This window comes from Leptodactylus fuscus, chromosome 3, assembly GCF_031893055.1.
Source record: "Leptodactylus fuscus isolate aLepFus1 chromosome 3, aLepFus1.hap2, whole genome shotgun sequence".
In the NCBI taxonomy this organism is placed as follows: Eukaryota; Metazoa; Chordata; class Amphibia; order Anura; family Leptodactylidae; genus Leptodactylus; species Leptodactylus fuscus.
Genome location: NC_134267.1, coordinates 50,062,646 through 50,082,040, shown reverse-complemented (window position 1 = coordinate 50,082,040; position 19,395 = coordinate 50,062,646). Strand labels below are relative to the sequence as shown.

At 40.7% G+C, this 19,395-nt stretch overlaps 1 protein-coding gene across 3 annotated transcripts in view; it reads right to left on the bottom strand.

Annotated features, from left to right (window-relative positions):
* Positions 1-19,395, bottom strand: part of PSME4 (proteasome activator subunit 4) — a 111,483-nt gene that overhangs the window by 38,346 nt on the left and 53,742 nt on the right. For all 3 annotated transcript variants that reach the window (XM_075267565.1, XM_075267567.1, XM_075267566.1), the window contains 12 exons: positions 15,734-15,778; positions 12,790-12,939; positions 12,052-12,115; positions 10,090-10,164; positions 8,972-9,094; positions 7,589-7,681; positions 5,131-5,396; positions 4,182-4,368; positions 2,689-2,778; positions 1,784-1,848; positions 499-649; positions 1-7 (listed from right to left, as the gene is read on the bottom strand). The exon at positions 1-7 is cut by the window's left edge and continues 92 nt beyond it. In XM_075267565.1, the coding sequence (XP_075123666.1) occupies positions 1-7; positions 499-649; positions 1,784-1,848; positions 2,689-2,778; positions 4,182-4,368; positions 5,131-5,396; positions 7,589-7,681; positions 8,972-9,094; positions 10,090-10,164; positions 12,052-12,115; positions 12,790-12,939; positions 15,734-15,778 (1,316 nt within the window). The remainder of the gene's footprint in view (positions 8-498; positions 650-1,783; positions 1,849-2,688; positions 2,779-4,181; positions 4,369-5,130; positions 5,397-7,588; positions 7,682-8,971; positions 9,095-10,089; positions 10,165-12,051; positions 12,116-12,789; positions 12,940-15,733; positions 15,779-19,395) is intronic.

Sequence of the window (19,395 nt, the reverse complement as noted above, 5' to 3'; positions counted from 1 at the left end):
GGGCAACCTGTAATAGAGTAGAACAAACTATTACACAGCTCTAAATGGCCATATACAGTAAAAATCTGGACACGATACACAAGACAATTCATCTTTAGGATTTGTACTTGAGATAAATTAACAAGTAATTTCAGAATTTTATATATTGCCTCACAATTGTAAAATAACAAAAATTTTAAAAAATAAAAATTCTAATACCAAAGTTTACACAACTACTTTACTGCGTGTATCAACCTGCTATGCAAGTTTGTACAAAAATACTTTCTACAATATTAAGGCTCTGTCTATATGACGTTTACAGTCTATGCTTGGAGGAACTCCTGACGGGGCCATTGCTATCTATAGACAATAAAACAATTTAGTATTCAAAGGGTGGCCGATGTGATGGCTTTCAGCTGAACAATAATAGAGCCAAATGTTAGTTTCGTTTCTATGGGCTCTTTGCTTGTTATAATGCGATTAGCCAATCAAATTACACAAACAGGAGTCAATTTCTACCTTAAAAATCTCTTTGGAACACTGAGTGAGGATAGTACTGAATGTTGAGGACAGGCCCAGCTCCACCAGACTCTCAACGTGGGTCATCTTCTCAGTCTCTGTCTCTTCTCGGGTTTGTTCCAGAACACTGCTTTCAATCAGGGCAAAACATCTAATAAAACAAACAATGGCATTTTATATAAATGGATGACTATTAATATTATACTAACTCTCAAGCCATACAAATTAAAATCCAATAATCTGAGTGTTCATAAATTCCTGCTAATACGTCAAACAGAATTTCAGCTAAACTGTGTGTTTACAGATGTAGAACTGCTATTCAGCCCCGCTAAGTCTGAGGCCATATGGGGTGGATGGCTAGTTACTGATGGCTGGCCAGATCACGTTTGTTGGACCTTCACATGAGTCTTTAATACAGTATGCTCGTCAGTGAGGGCTAGTGGTTATTTTGTCTTATTTTCTATATTTCTGTTTTGGCTTGCTGATCCAAACCCCCTAAATTGTACACATTGCTCCTAAATGCATCTACCCTGTGCTATTCTAGATATCCAGGCTACAACATGACACATTGCGATCTTATTCTTTTTGTAATTTGGTATATCGGGTGAGGGCAGCTGGGGGGAAATGTTTATGCCAGACCTGTGCCCGGTCTCCGCTTTAGCCAATACGGCAGGTTTCCATCTTCTGCCCTGAGAAACTGGACAGGGGATGGAAACCCATTCAAGTGAATACGTTTGAAAACAAGGTGACCGCCCGTGTGAGTCTTCTGCCTCTCTGCATCGATGGGTTTGAAAACTGACCTTCAGGTTTCCATCCCCTGTCCAGTTTCTCGGGGTATAAGATGGAAACCTGACGGATTGGCTAAACCAGAGATGCGCAGATGTGAACCTGTCCTATGTTGGTTTTATATGTTAATTTGGAAAAATGATTATAAAAACTACAAGATCTAAAAAGAAATTATATAAATCAGTCCCATCAACGGTCCTACATTTAATGCAGATTTACTGCAGATTTTTCATATAAGAGATTACATTAATAAAATTAACTTGGGGCTCAGTGGTTAGCACTGCAGCCGGGAGTCCTGGGTTGGAATCCCGCCAGGAACAATATCTGCAAGGAGTTTGTATGTTCTCCCCGTGTTTGCGTGGATTTCCTCCCACTCTACAAAGACATACTGATAGGGAAAAAAAATTGTACATTGTAATAATCCCTATATGGGGCTCACAATCTACATAAAAAAACAAACAAACAAAAAAAAAACACTTAAGGAGTGACATCCTCTCACCTGTCCATGAACTGGAGCACAAAATCTTCAAACTCTGCACTGGCCGAGCACAACTCTCTCTCCACCTGATAAAAGGACACAAGTTAAAGCATGACATCTGCAAATCGGGCCACCTTTCTTAATGAAAGCCTGTTACTAAGACTACATTCACATTTGCTCTACAGTCTATGTTGGAGATTTCGGTGCTGTGTCTGCTAAAATCTGCAGAACAAAAAATCCTGCAAGTTTTAGTTTAATAAAGGTTTGTCGAAGGTCTATCCTTTTTATAGTCATTGGAGGACCAGCGCTAGTGAGAACATATGCATATGTTGTATTCATTTGAAACAGATAAAATAACTTTCTGTATAGCTGGACAACAAGTCTCTAGAGGGTGCAAGGGCAGCCATATTGTTTCTCTCTAAATCTTATACACGCATTGAATCGAAACCCAATGATAATTTGCCTGTAGGAGAGGGAAGTGGCTTCCCATTCCCTGCCAAAAGCAGATCTCCGGGGAAAAGTGCATCTAGACACTTCATATTTTTTCATACCCAAACTGCTGCTGGCTGAATGAGGATTTCAGATCTAAGAATATCCATTCAGTGAATATATCAGGGGGAGATTTATGAAGAAAGCTGGTTTTAACGTCAATCTTCATATGCCCAGTTCTAGCAAATAGTGCACTTGATTTATGACAGGGAGCACGGTGTCACAAAAACCACCAGTCACTACAATTTATGTCACTTATGGCATTTTAAATAAATTGTAAACTTGACGTTCACAACTTTTTTGCACCAGAAAACTGTTGTAGAAGAATAATAAATGTGTCCCATTGAATACACAGAAATACCCTTATTGTATATAGAATTTACAAGAATTTAGATACATTATCTGGGAGTCAGATACACATGAGAAATGAGCCTTACCTCTGACAGATCGCTTCTTTCTTGTAGTACTGATGAGCAGTCTACTAAAGGCACCAAAGTGGAAAACGTTGCAATAAATTGGAATGTGATCTGTTTAAGAACATAAAAAAGTCACAAATTTAACAAAAACAAACATATGTGATAGAATAATTGTGCAATGCAAACAGTAATTAGATAAAATTAAAGATTTCGGCCATTTTGTTAATCATCGTGAAACTTAAAACTAAACCTTAGGACAACTTTTGATTTTCTGGCAGTATTTGGGTCATTAATACATTTTGTAATATACTTTATTACATTTTAGCTCCTTTCTGTGAAATCTCTTTATTTTTCTTCTTGTTTCCATTTTGAGAGCTGTTCCTGCCTCTCACTGAATGTGACTGGGTATGGAGTACAGACTTGGAGTAGGGGGCTGTGTAAAATGTATAGAAAATGATAGTAGTGGAGGGTCACTTCAAGCAGTTATATCTTAGGCATTATGTAATCTAGAAACCTGCTTTTGGTGTCATATGAAACAAGAGATGCTATTATTTCATATGACACTAAATGCTATGTATGTATGCTATGTTTCTAGAGAGATCACTGGGATAACATATATATTAAGCAATGGAGAAAGAAGAAAGAATATTGGCAGCACTCACTGATCGCAAACAGGTCCTTTTATTGGAGAACAATATATATTAAGCAGTCACATATAAATATCCTAATCCCGACGGTTTTCAATAAGTGATATCTTTAGAAATAACATAACACTGCAACCTTAGTTCCTCTTACATAGGACACCAAAAACAAGTTTGTGTGTTTACAAGACCCCAAATATAACTGTTTGAAGTGACCTTCCCCTGTCCTGATTGTCTCTACAACTTACACAGCCCTGTACACAGATATTCAGTGAGAAGCAGAAACAGATCTCAATACAGAAACGGGGGAAAGAGTGAGAAAGTGCAGGATTTCAAAGAAAGGAGCCAAAATAGGTTAATAAAAGTATATTATAAAATTTTACAAATACTGTCAGAAAAGTTGTCCAAAAGTTTAGATATGCTTTAAAACTCCTTTCAATACTTTTATGGTAAATATTTGGACAACTATCATTTTAAAGGGGCTCTATCATTGGGAAAAGTGATTTAAGTAAACATATACATAGCCTTTTGTATGTTAATCCCCTCAATAGTTTTTGAATGAGCCCATTTTTATTCAAATGCTAAATAGCCTCCAGCTGCTGAAGACTCATCTCCCTGCTCTCACACACACACAGCAGAGAGAGGAGAGAGAGCTCACTTAGACTTCCGGAGCTCGCTGGAGGCTAATTAGCATACGAATAAAAATGGGTTCATTCAAAAACTACTAAGGGGATTAACATACAAAAGGTAGGTGTGGAATAGCCTTTCTAAAGGCTATGCAAGTATATGTTTAGTTAAAAATGACTTTTCCCAAAGATAGAGCCCCTTTAACCACATTTCATTTGACCGCTCTTCTATATTTGCAGTACATACCATGCATTTACTAAAATCATTTGGATCCACACCAGGGAGCGCTCTCATCAACAGAGGTAGCATGTGCGTTGGGCCTTCTGGGAACCACCTGCCACCAGCGACCAGGCTGCGTGCCACCCCGATGACACAACTTAATGTTGCTGTAAGCTGGTGAGGCTCAGTTAATGTTTCCAAAGCAGGATACGTTCTGAATAAAATAGAGATTAAACATAAGACATGTTATCCTTGGAGTCATATTTGGTGAAAAATGTGCACATGTATTTAGTATAGTGGAGCATTTGGGGACTTGAAATCACAGGCAGGGCAAGTGGTACGGCCCAGCAACTCAATTTATTGAAATGTTGTACATAAAACCAGACTTTATAGAATGCAGCTGTAAATAAGATATCATATATTTTAGTTTCATTAAGGCTTCTGGTGGATTATGAACTATGATGGGAACTGCTACCTTCTAGACCTGCGGCTCAATGTGAATATTTTTTTGTTTTGATACGGTATTAGCAGTGGGTTCTTAAATACATTGAATGCACTTTCTTCAAAAAGACAGCAATTGTAATACACAATCTGTGCAGCATGGGGAGTCTAACAAACCAAAAAAAAAAAAAAACCAGTAACATGAAATGTCTCTGTGATAGTCACATGAAGTGCAAAGTGTTCACTGCGGCATGGTTGGTATACGATGGAAATTGCTCTTAATGGTTGTTGATTTTGCTCATTTGAGACAAAACTGAAAACCAGGAACTTTGGAGTGCAGTCAAAAAATAAACGGCACAAAATAAAACCTTCCTTCCCATAGTGCTCCAAGGCAATCCATATAACGCTCAACCCTAAATCATATACAGCATTTTAAATGGTCATAGAAATTTAAGATAAACCCATATAATGCTTCAAATAGGCTATTTAAAAAATAACAAAATAAAATACACTTTAAATTGGATTATCTACTTACCTTTCAAGTACTGGAGGAATGACAAGCTCTGGACGCATCAGTGCAAGGTTCTGCAGAGCTTGTGCTGCCTCCAGGCTTCCAGTTTTACTAAACATTGCCAGGAGGACAGGCTGCATTACACTTTGCACAAAGTCCGTAACATCTTGGTCACTGAGCTTGTGGCTGTCAGGCACAGGAGTCAACCAGGAAGGCTTCTTATACCGCTCCCGATGCAATCTTCTTACAACACAGCATGGCAGTCTCTGCAGCAATTTCATAAGCTTTGACTATTGAAAACGAGCAAAAAATAAAAAATAAATAAATTCAGAACTGTAAATGCATTTGGCATCAGCATTAAAATACTGTAACGTGGCATTTTCTGACTACAGTGGGGGAATTTATCATCCCATGTACACTAGTTTTCTGCCGTAGATGGGCAACATTGGGGTTTATCTTTGGCGCAAGGCCCTTTCTTGTGTAAGTCTGCACACCTGCCCCTCCGCCACATTCTGCAAATGTGGGGGAAGCAGAGAACACCTTGTTCCGACTTATTTGTTATAAACTGAAAGAAAACCGGTATGAGTTATAGAGTTATACAGGAGATCTATGCCAGATCCTAACTGTCCAGAGCACGGCCTGTACTCTATTTAGTAGGAGGCCGGAGCCTCATTTACACCGTGCCTGAAATCTACATTAGCTTTTAGCCATTGTGCAGGCGCACAGCCAGGCAGAGGGTTAAGTAGAGGCATACCTTCCTCTGATGCAGGGGATATGAAGAGTGGAATTGAATAAAATATTACCCTTTAACCCAAAGATGTAAATAAATTATACCGGAACAAAATGATAAATCTGCTCATATTCTTCAGCTCTATAACATGGCGCCTGCAGATTTTACATGCCCGGTTTCCTTTATGACTTTCTGATACAGTTTCATTGCCTTAATGCTCAGTTCTGATCTTACACCTGGAATTACATTCCAGACCTGCAGAAATAGCAGCCTGGTCACAAGCGTCATTCCTATTACACAACATCTGCAAGGCTCAAAGCTCCTGATGTTTAACTTTTTAGCACCTCGGCTCTTATTTTTAGCAACTTCCTGTCAGGCATCAAGTAAACAAAAGGCCATTTCTGCACCATATGCTGACGTCTTGTCTGTGCACCCTGGAAAAACCAGAGAGATTTATGTATAACTACAGATTTCACAAGCTCCGCAACTGATCTGTTCTGTGCCTGTGGCACAGAGCCCAGGAAACAAACTATAATGGTGGCATTTACTGATTAAGAAATCCAAATAACTGGGGCTCCAGGGCAACCACAGGTGCCAGCTGTAATAAGAATATATGTGCTAGTATGTCAGCATGGCTATTGCACAATATCCAGAAAGACAGGGCATAGAGCTGAATGAATATAAAGCCTGGAGCCAGAGTGGATTTTACTCTGGGGGAAAATCAAGAACAGTATTTCATACGCCAGTCTGAGTCTCAGGTTTTCTAGGGAGAAGATACACAAAATGGTGATGCAGAAATCTCAATTAAATGGGTTATGTGGGGGAAGGAGGAACTTACCAGTAGGGGTGCAAAAACTTCCAGCACCCCGCTGTGCTCTGCTAGTTAAGAATGGGGGCTTCGGGTACTTGCATATACTTTTCCCTGCATCCCTTTAATCTGGCATGCTTACAAAAGGTAATTTTGCCTGACCATGCATAGACTTCTACCTTTATTACACATAATATTGGTGTAAATTATGGCACATCTGTCGGCCTGTGGAAGTTGCACTCCTCCTCAGCTATATCGTACTCACTTTTCTCATTTTTTATAAAAAGCGCAGTGAGACTCTCCGTTATGCTGCTTCCATAGACGGGGGGTTTACATACTATATCCCCCCACCTCCCGTCTCCAGCCCTTCCCTCAAAACACTGCTCCTGTCTCCAGCCCTTCCCTCCATCTACCCAGTGAGGGGACTTGTTAAATTGGTTACTTTTCTCGACTTGTAATATTCCCCAATGGGGGACTATTAAAGGATTATCTTATATGATTTTAGGCGCCTTTGCTTCTTGTATTCACCATATAACCAAGGGTGGCTGATGGCAGCTAAAGACTCCCTTTGTAAAGGCCAGGGAGAGGGATAGCCCGGATAGCCCTTAGTAAATAGCCAATACAAGGATAAAGCAATGCATAATAAATATTCCTACTAAAGAAGATCAAGGACTTACGTGAAGGGGATTTAATAGACCTGGCCAGGGGGTTCTGAGTAAAGCCTGAACACTAAGTAACAGGTGCTGTCCCATAAACAGCTTGCTGTCCTCGCACAGAGATGCAAAGTCATGATCGGAGTATGCCCTGAATGTCTTTCCCTAAAACAGCAGTGACTTTCCAAGGAAGGTTCTGCTAAGGAATGATGATGAGATCATGTGCCTAGAAACACTGCACAGGCTTCTCCATTTTTTTTTTTGCAAGGATAATGTAAGCAAAATACTTACCAGCCACCTCCCATTGTTAGACGGGTGATAGAAAGAGGCAATGCTATTGAACAGCCCTGTGAGATGTTTCTGCACGATCTTGCTCGGTCCTCCCTGCATAGAACAACATATATATTAAATATATACTATATATATATATTAAAAAAGGCAACTTCAAAATTAAACAATGTACCTGTACTAAGGAGGGGTCCTCAATATTCCACTCTAGATACACCTCTTTAGGCTGAGGACGTGGGAATTTTTTATTGCATAGTTTATTTTCTACCAAAGCAGAGCATGGCTCCTACACAAACGTGATACATAAAAGTACGCTCTTCTACTAAAAGTAATCCTGACTTTTGCTCAAAAAATTACCATAAAATACAACAAAATCTGCAAAAAATAAAAACCACCAGCTTTTCCACAACGTATGGCCTCTGTCTTAATGTTTTCCAGGATTATCCACAGATAGCCCATGAAAGCAAAGGGGAACGAAGCTGCATTTTGAGGCACAATTTACACATATAGAGGCCCAGCTATGGTGGGAATCACCGACACCTACATTGAGGTAAGAGGTTGGATGTCATGTATTATACCTGACATAGCTGAAGAGGTCAATAGTACTATTTCCAAAGATATCACTGATTAAAAACAAAGTGTGTGGGGGGGGGGGAGACCTTTATATACAGGTGCTTATAAATATCCAAATACTGACAGATTTATAACAAATGATATCTCTGGAAACACTACAAGTAGCACTGCTATGGCCTCCCCCACCCCTGCTTTACCAGGATTTCATACACAAGCCTGTACATCGTACCCAGTGAGAAGCAGAGTACAGCTCTCAATTCAGAAGCAAGGGATGGAAAAAACAAAAGCAGGGTTTCACAGAAAGGAGGAAAAACTTGCTAATGAAATATATTAAAAAATGTAATAACTTCTGCCATAAAACTAAAAATTTAGTTACAGTTTAAAGGGGTTTTCTTATCTCAGGATTTCACCTGCCCCTCTGTCTCCTCTCCCCTCTACTTCCCAGCCCATTCCAGCAATAAGCTCTGCTTGTTGTAATGGGCAGAATTACCTGGGTTCACAAACACATAACAAAACTTGTCCAACCGTCATCAGGGCTCAAAAAACTTAAAGAAGGAGAGAAGAGAAAAAAGAAGATGGGAGCAGGGAATGAAACATCCTACCGACTTGTTAGCAGGTCTACAACCAAAGGTATCCAGCTGTAAACACTGAGGAGAGGGATGTGGTTGTATCTGGCAAACGGGGCAAGATACATAAAGAAAGGTTTTTGGGAAACACTTAAGTTAGCCTAAACTGAATACAATCCTTGAGATCGGGATACTCCTTCAAGCCAAACAGCTAAAAAAAAAAAATAAAAAATCATTGCATGCCTACCATCATTGCTGTGATCCATATTACTGCGTGTCCAATGTCATAAGCGTTTGCTAGCTGTCTTGGGACAATGACTTGGCTGCTTCCTACAGGGAGATTTAAACTCCTCAGAACCCTGGTAAAAACCTGCAAAAAAAGAAAAAAAACTGTTAAAAAGATCATTAAAAAAATATTTTCACGGATAACTTGCAGTATATGAACTGTAAGAAAGAGCAGGTTATTCTGACAGCCAGGAATTTCAGGGTAAAATTGTTCGGACAGATCGTTTCCAACCAACAACCCTTACCCCAGGCACTAAAGCAAAAATCCAACGTTTAGGCTAGGGCTACACAGTAACGTATGGTCAGGCATCATCTAGATTGCAAATGTCACACCTAATAGTGTATGGAGAGATTGCTGACTGCCATGTTGAGGCACCTAACCCAAATTTACTACCATTAGGTTTGATGTAATATTGTGATACTATGTCGCTTGAGTACAAGCCACCATCTAGCCATAGCTGTTATTACAGTGTTGCAAAGAGACACTACAAGACAACAGATACAAACTTATTTCAGTAGACACTGGAGCTCCATCAAAGTTGGGAAAACTAACCTGATCTCTTTTTGTTAGATGCACCATTTCAGTCTCATACATTGGTGCACTATACTTTATCGTATTTATGCAGTTCCTCTTGGTCTACTTTGCCTTATTCCACCCTTTGAGAGGTCTCCCTGGTTATTCATGCTGTAAAGGCTACTAAATATGATACAGCGTGAATATTGTGCCTGTTACAGATCCTACATGTCCTGAAATCCACTTCCCTTAGGCAGAGCTTCATGTAGAACAGCAGAAAAATGCATAACTTTTTATAATACGATTATAAAGCCATGTAAAATAAGCAGACAACCTATTATAACATGAACATCCAAAAAATCCTCTCCATATTCAGTATGAAAAGTTTTAGCTCAAACTAAATGTGCCAAGACATGACCACATTTACACTGGTGGCTAGTAGTAAACTTGGACCAGCGTTACAAATGTCTGCCTGTTCCTCATCCTTCCTCCCGTCTTCAAGAACCTAGATTTAGTTCCAGAAAATTTTTAACTGCCAAAATGAAACCAGATCACTACTAGATTACCTTTGGTATGTACGGATCCCAATCAATGTAGCCAATGTTATCGTTAGCTAAACGTGCAAAGAGGTTCACCAAATGCTAGAATTAGAAGAGAGAAAAGCCAGTAAATAGACATGTATGATCAACGACTGAACACGGCTTCAGTGACACAGGGCAGGTGGGGTCATATAGAAGCACTCTGCAGTAAGGCTGGTCTTACTCGACCGTAATTTTAGTCTGCAAATGGTCCGCAATTGCGGGTTTTCAATTGCGGACACATTATATTCAGTGCGGCCTCTTACACCACCGGATATTTTATCTGTGGTATGCCGGGCCGTGACCGACGTCCGCACTGAATACAGCAGGTCCACAAAGGCCGTGAATTCACAGCACTGCACGGACTCACCCTTAGCACTCTATGGGCATGTGCGTCAGGACACGGGCGTCTTCGATGTCTAGGTCTAGTAGTGTTACTGATCAGCAACTTGTGGACCGTAAAACCAAGATGGTCGTGTAACACCAGCCTTATACTACAAAACAGCTACTAGAAGAACCACTGAAAAGCATTTGTGCGCTTTCTCAACATGTCTGTCTGACATATACTTGTATCAGGCTAAGGTCCTACATTGCGGAAACGCAGCTTTTTTTGTTGCAGATTTTGCTGCGATTTTTTGAGCCACAGCCAGGAGTGGAATAAGCAGAAGGTAGAAGCATAAGAACTTCCTATATATTCCCATTCCATTTGTAGCCAGTCCATATTTGGCTCAGAAAACCGCAGCAAAATCTGCAACAAAAAAACAAAACAAAACAAAACTGTGTTTCCATCATGTGCGGCCTCAGTCTTAATCTGGAAATGCATACATAAATTGACAACTGGGTGTTACAGTTTTCCTTCTCAATAGTGCTGGTGTTGTCAGACTCTGCAGCGTCTAATCCGATAGGACAGTGTGCGTAGAGATACAACCAATGAAAAAAAGAAAGCTAACGCAGTGGTCAATTTATGGATAACAAAGGACGGACACAATAAAGACTTCTCTCTTATACACGTACATATTAAAAAAATAAATAAATACGTTTCAAATCAGTTACTTCATTAGCATTCAAGCATTTAGACACATTAGGAGAGCCGACACGTCCAGACTGTTGCCTGGAATCTGTCAGCAGAATATTCCATAGCTCTGTAAATAGTCAAATCCCTCACATCAGTCCCTTTCCCATTTGGGATCATAATCTAATTTTCCCCATTTCAGATATACAGTACATGCCCAATTTCATAAGACATTTATACAGCAGATCTATGCTTTATCGTGTCAGCAGAAAACGTACCTTGAAATAACTCATGCAAACCCGGAGAGATCATAGAAACTGGTTGGATTGTAAAAGCAAGTTTACCCAATGACTTAAAGTGTAACTAAACTTTGGAAAACAGTTACAAAAAGGTTTGGAAAATTATGACTATATTTTTTCGGATTGAAGACATGTGAAGGATAGAGGACCGGACCGGGGGTGTGTGTGTGTGTGTGTGTGTGTGTGTGTGTGTGTGTGTGTGTGTGTGTGTGTGTGTGTGTGTGTGTGGGGGGGGGCCTTAAAGATGGCAGCCACTCCTGCAGAGCGGTTGCCATAGCTACCGAGTCTCTGCTGTATAGGAGACCCGATCGCTATGGAAATCGCTCTGCAAGAGCGGCTGATCTGTTACTGTGCCACGCGGGAGCCTCCCCTGACCAGCCTCAATAGTAATATTGAGCATCTCCCATAGATGCAATACAATTGTATTGCAGTTTATGGGACTTGCAATCAAATGATTGCAAGTTCAAAATTTATATACGTCCGAAAAACCCCCGTTCTATTTACATTGGTGAAATATTATTAAATATTTTACAATTTTTTTTCCCCCTATTTTTTTCCTCTAAAACCTTAGTGCGTCTTATAGTCCGAAAAATACGGTAATACAGTTTGTGTTCCATAATACATTAGGTTTATACATACCCCTTCCCACTGCGGAAGATTCTGAACGGAAAGCCATAGGCCCATAAGTTCATCAAACCAAAGTCTGTAGGAGAAGATTATCAATACATTAGAAATGACTAGACAGAAAACCTTGCGTCCGCATGAAAACCATACATTACAAGCGAACATCACTCTGAAAAATGGCATGACTACCTTAACATTATGACAAGAACATCACAATAGACTGTGAGAATCGTCACCCACAGTAATAAGGACAAGAAAATGCCTTTTTCTGAATCGCATACACTGTATGGCGGTGTGATGTCGAGCACTACTGTACAGATTGATGCTTTAGTGACTGATAATCTAGTGAGGATTCTCTGCTAGATCCCCAGCCAACTGAACAGTTGGGTATATAGGGATTACTTTTTAACCCATAGGGAGGATAAAAATAAACTTTGTTCACCCCTGTAAGTATTGGCTGGTATCTAATAATAAATAAGAAGGAGGCAATGGCTCCTTTGTTCGAAAGAGGTGAGAGAACAATAAATAGCAGAAGTTACTGTTGGTTGTCTGTGCAGAGAACAAATGGGATAAAACGATAACACAATAGTGAATGTTCTGTGCTTTAAATCTCCTATGACAGTAGCGCCATATTCATTCTGCCATTAATAAAGTATGTAAACATTATAGTGCTGCAACACCCGAACCATAGCGCATTGTAACACAAGCAGTTTGGTTGTTCTTTTTGCCACACATCTGGCCTTATTCACCCACCTAAAACCTTTGTGATGTAGTTCAGGAGGCAGGGAGGTAGGCAAGAATAATTCAAAATAACTAATAGCCTTTTGCATGGTTACATCAAAAGGACATAATAAAGGCCGCCATTCTTCAAGCATTTCTGCCGTTGCATCATCTGGGAAATAACTGGGGAAAAAAAAAAATATCAAAATTCAGTTTCACGTAGTATCACACAGCTCTTACATGAGCACGTATATTAAACAGACTAGGCACATTTATGTTTGGGGTTTTTTTGTTTTTTTTTAAAAAAGCATCTAAAATAGAAATGTTACCTTAAGGGATTGTCCACCTTCAGACCAATTGAAGGAATTGCTGAAGGTGGTATAATGGGAAGTCGTAGAACTTTTCATTATACAAACCATAACATGTGCCTCTTAATATTGGTCAAAACCTCTACAACCCCCCTAACTTTCTATAATTCCTCACCATTTTAAGATCTCCATAGACAGTCAGTGACTGCAAAAAATCTGGTTTAGATCCTCAGACTAAAGACGTATACAGACAGGGATGGCTCTATCCAGTGGATAGGTAACACATATATGATTCACAGTGGATCCAACTGTTAGGACCCCCACCAATCACATGAATTAAAAAATGTTATCAATTATTCTGTGGGCCACCCCCTTGATGGATGGTTTCTAACTGAGCTCTTACCTCCATTACATCTCTCTTACCTCCATTTTTGCCAACTACACCATCAAAAACCTTGTGCATGTCCCAGACAATCCAAGTCCGGCGCATGCACAATATAATCGCTCTTCTCGCCACAGAGTCCAGTCTTGTTATGTAAATGAGCAGTGCAGGTGCGGTGGGAAAAAGGAGACCCAAAAACAAGTGCACCCAAGAGGAGTGGCTAGGTCTTTGGCGCACCAAGTATTAAATCTACATACTTCTGTAAATCTTATAAAACCCTCTGTGGTGCGCTTTTAAATTAGTATGATGTGCAAGCTGGTAGGCCCCTTGTAGATTTCCAATATTCTGGACTTGCAGTATAAATATCACCTAGACTGATTACAATTGTAGCTAATTCTCAGCTAATAAGTAGGGTATGTTTGTATTTTAATGAGATGCAAACCAGATCAGCCAACAGAGATCTTACAATTTTGAGGAACTGGCCATGGCACAATAGGATTCCCCCCCCCCCCCCCCAAATCTGACATCTTAGGGGGCGTTCACACTACCGTCGGTGTCCGACATGTAGTGTCCGCTCCTAGTGTCCGCTCAAAATCTGTCACGGACACTAGGAGTGGACACTAGCTGTGTCCGTGACACCTGTCATTTATTTCAATGGGCATCTTCACTTGCGGACAGGAAAGGACGGGCACGGAGTGCAAAAGAACGCGCCCGATGCCCATTGAAATAAATGACAGGTCACGGACACCGACGGTAGTGTGAACGCTCCCTTAATAGTAAGATGTATCCATTATTATCTGTCCTTTCTTTACCACCCACTTGTCAATGTTATACTGGAGGAATGATCCTTTTACCAGATTCTACAACTGAAATTTTTTTATTTTTTTATTTCAACCAATGATAAAGAGGTACAGTGCTTTATATACAAGAATAAAGTATAAAAACCTCTCATGGTTGTGAAAGATGAAAAGGACTGGCAAACAAATACTTGCTATATATACAGTCAAAAAGTGATGTAATAAATGTCAACTGTATGAGGAAATCGCATTGGTGCAGTATAGGATCCCCATCCACCACCGATCTCCTGAAGAAAGACTTTGCACTAAAGTTCTTCAAAGTAAAGACTACAGAGGGCCTTCTTATTGGAAATAATGGTGGGTTGAGCTCATATACTTCTGCACTGTGACCTTACCAGAAGAGTCTATGACATATCAGTAGGTCATTGTTTACAGATTATTGGGGTACACGGGACTTGCCTCTTAGGCCTGGTTCACATCGGCATTCAGTATTCCGTTCAGGGAGTCCGTTTGGGGACAACAGACAGAATATCAAACGCATTAAAATGCTGTGAGCAAAACGCACATGGCCCCATAGAGCAGGGGTGCCCAATACGTCGATCACGATCTACCGGTCGATCGCGAAGGACGTATGGGTTGATCGCGGGATGCAGCCAGGGATCCCCGGTGTCTGCTTGTTCACAGAGCAGGCTGAGAGTCGACTCTCAGCCTGCGCTGTGAACAAGCACTCCGGACACTTGCAGGCCGAGCAGCAGCAGCTCCGGGGGATGACACGCTCCCCGCTCTTAGGGATGGAGGGACCCGGGGTGCTGCTTCTTCACAGTGCAGGCTTAGAGTCATCTCCGGACACTGGCAGGTGGGGCTGCCGCAGTCCCAGCCTGCCAGTGTCCAGAGATATAACTCAGACTGCGCTGTGAAAAGACACCGGGGATCCCTGGGCGGCCACAGAACGCCGCTGTCTCCTACTGTCACGCTCCGCGCCGACCCCGCCCACAAGCTGGCCCTGCCCACAGACACACCAGTGTAGTGGGTGGTAGATCTTTTGCCTTAATCAGTTTAGGAAGTAGCTCACATGCTGAAAAAGTGTGAGCACCCCTGCCATAGACTATAATGGGTTCCGTATATTTTCCACTTGAGTCATGCAGAGAGAAAAGTAGTGCTTGAAGTACTTTTCTCTCCACATAATTTGTGCGGACACAGCACAGAAAACACACAGACCCCATTATAGTCTATGGGGTCTGTGTGCTTTCATTGCTCACTGCTTTTTAATGTGTTTGCTATTCCATTCGGAGGGGTCCCCAAGCAGACTTCCCAAAGCAGATGTGAACCAGGCCTTACAAATACAGGGATTAATAGGCATTGCCACATTTGGGAAATATAAAAAAGGTATACAGAACACTTCCAGACATAAGGTCTTCTATAAGCAAGAATCACTCCACGGCTACATTTCACTAGAAGATGTATTTTGTAAATTTCAAGCACATACTTACGGTCGACAGGCTTTCACTAGTGTTTTCAGGACACCTTCTACAGAGCTGAAAGAAAAACAAAACCCTTAAGTGCCATGATCTTATTACTAGTGTGTAATATATAGATTATTTCTATATAGTTACCACACAAATACAGTGCTCAATAAATATAACGTTAGCCAGCAGTTGCTATCTATAGCATGATAACATGACACTAGTAATCAGGAGCACAAGTGCAAGAACCCCTCTTATACTATAGTATTATACTCTCCCCACAGTCTCACGATTATTGGCGATTAGTAGCAATGATTTATCAATTTTCTTTAAAGGGATAATATCAAGACAAAGTTCTGGCACTTTATTAAAGGGATATTCTAACCACAAAATAATGAAACCTCACTAGGACATGCCATAACTTAATAATTGTGGGGCCTGAGATACAGGAGTCTACCAATCCTGACTGGCCTATGATGCATCAGAACCAGTGTCACGTCATTGTTTCTCACCAGTGCAATGCCCCCAGTCACCTTTCATTATTAGGACGTGTGCGAGTCCCCCAGGTCAAATCTCAACCAAATCACTGTTGGTTTGTAGGATTACCTTTAACAGATGAAGCCTGAATACCTCCATGGCTTAAAATGTGATGGGGTCACTAGTCTTAACCCCACTTGCATAATATTATAAAGTAAGTGTCAGAGCATACAGGATAACGGGTGTAATTGGGTTAGGAAATATACTTTAACATAAAAATATATTGCTGAACTTGTAGGATGTCAATTGGAGCCATTTTAATATCTTATCTCCTGTTATCAGCATCTCTCCTGCCTGCTTAAGTGCTCAATTCACTGCCAGATCCATCTTCACTGAATACAGGTTGGAGATCACAGACCATTGAGGTTACATAAAGGTCTTTGTATAGGGAAGGAACAGAAAGGTCTCAGAGAGTGAGAAACAAATCTACCAAACACAGTTATCGGAGTCAGCATGTATTGAACAGTTTTATAGAAGTTTTTAGCAGAACTGAGTAGTATAGATGTCAATAGGGTTCTGGCAAGAGATCTATTACTGTAATCTGCTCCAGGAGGTCTGTGCCTGTCTGCTCCTCACTCATTACCACACTCCGTCCATAGACGTCTATTGAACGGCAGTTTGTCTCCAGTTAAAACGAATCTGACAGTGAATTGAATAGTTTGGCAGGCAGCAGAGTAGCAGACAGCAGGAAGTAAAGCATTTTCCTCTTCTAAAATGCATTACAGTTTTTTTTTTAATATATATATTTAACTGAACTGTTCAATTACAAACAACGGGTCTCTTTCAAGTGGGATTATGATTTCATCAAATAAAGCAATCCTTTACATACTGATCCCTCAACCTCGGTTATTCGGGGAGAGTTGGGTGGCACCAGCACACATTAGATGTTTAGCTAGGAGATCAGCTGGTTTGGCCAACAATCATCGGAAGGTATAAGATCAGCTATTCTATACTATCAGAGCACTATCTTTGTAACACATCAGTCACCTGTATGTCCATCACAAAAACAAGACACTATGGATGGAAGCAAGCGTTATTTGCTGAAACTGAAAAATCCCTGTAATGCAAATAAGGTCTGTCCTTTATCACTCAGCATGCGAATGCTTGGACCCACTCGGCAAAGCAACAGGACGAGTATGACGACAGGACACAACATGGCTTGTGGCATCAAATGCAAATGTTCTTTTTCATTCATTGGATAGATAGATAACTAGATGGACACTTCACTTGTAGTTTTACAAAATAAATAACTTGGACTTTCACAGCAAACACATGGTGCTAGGCAGCAAGTCAGAAAATCATTCCCAAAATTAGGTTTCTACAAAGCCAAGAGCATGTCATGCTTCCTCATGCTGGGAAAGACGTAAGCATACTGTCATGGTAGTGTTTTGTTGGACCGTTGCCCCTAGAACAGCTGCAGTTCGACAAGCCTATATTCTGTTTTGGGGGACAAACATACTAGAGCTGATACTAGGCATTCGCCCACCCAGCTCAAAGATTCAGGATGTCAACTTCTTTCATCCCTCCCATGTACAACACACACACAAACCTAGAACCAAATTCATGACCTCTCCATGAAACGTAACGCAACGTGCATACTGAAAACATATAATGTACATTACAATGCTTTTTACTATCAATATGTGTGGTGTAGCTGTACTGAGGACAGACCATGTAGACTCTCTATCCTGCCCTCTTCTGTTGGTCCCCACAGAGCTGTTCTCTACATCAAGTTACAACAGTTCTGGCTGCTGTAACATAAAGGATTCTTATACTCCTATATCTACAACACTCTATTACGCACCTTGGACAACAACGTAATCTTTTACCATGGTGAAATATTGAGTGTACAATGCAGATATAAACCAGCTGAAATTATATTTTAATAAGATTGAAAATTTCAGCTTCTCGCTATGGTATCTGCATCCCACACTGTGAAGTAAAATCTAATTTTGTTGTGCAGCGGAAAGAGAAATCAACCGATCGCCAGTCAATCTATTAACAGACCGGGGTCATCGCAGGCTCCTGGTGTTCCCATTTAGCAGCGTGCGCTGTTATCACACAGACATTAGGAAGTCTGGGATATGTCTAGCCCTTCTAGTCTGCAAGTGCAGCGATGACAAAATAGGACACCACCTACATCAATAAGGGGCTTGGGCACCTCCCTGATGCTTGCAATTTACAAAAAAGGAACACCAGATGACAATGGGTTCAAAGCAAACACAGTATGACCTTGGCTGTTCTGCATTTTGTACAGTCCAGGACGCCCACAGAAATATCCCCCCCCCCTCCCCCATATAGTCCACAAGCCTAGCGTGTCAATATCTAGATGTTGTGGAACGGATTCTACAGTTGTAGGGTATTAAATATGCAAGATAGAACAGAACAGGATACATAAAAGGGAAGTTTGTATGTTCTATACAGGACTGTGAGAGCGTCATGTCTGGATACATAAAGTCAATCATGGAATAACTTTCCATGTACTTTGTACTGTTATCACACAGACTGGTTTTATACACAAGCACTTCATGTTTAAAGGGGCTCTATCAGCAAAATCATGCTGCTAGATCCCCACATATGCGTGCATAGCCTTTAAAAAGGCTATTCAGGCACTGTAAAAGTTAAATTAAACTACCCCCCCGTTTTAAAATAATAACTTAATAAAGAATGTTCTCTACTTACGGAACGTGCACCCTGGGCGGGCATTCAGGGTGTGTCTTCATCTTCTTCCCCGCCTCTTCTTCCTCCGATGTCTTCGGGTCCCGTCCTCCTCCGGCGCTTGCTCGCGGAAGAAGATGAAGACACACCCTGAATGCCCGCCCAGGGTGCACGTTCCGTAAGTAGAGAACATTCTTTATTAAGTTATTATTTTAAAATGGGGGGGTAGTTTAATTTAACTTTTACAGTGCCTGAATAGCCTTTTTAAAGGCTATGCACGCATATGTGGGGATCTAGCAGCATGATTTTGCTGATAGAGCCCCTTTAAAGGGAGGCTGTCACCATGAGAATTCAGTATAATCTGCAGGCATCCAACTCACTGTATGTGACAAAAATGTATCAAATTTCCTATTTAAATATATTCACAGTAGAAAAGCTGATCACACCTCCCATAGGAAATTAAAAATTAACTTTTATTTCAACCTTTTAAAATC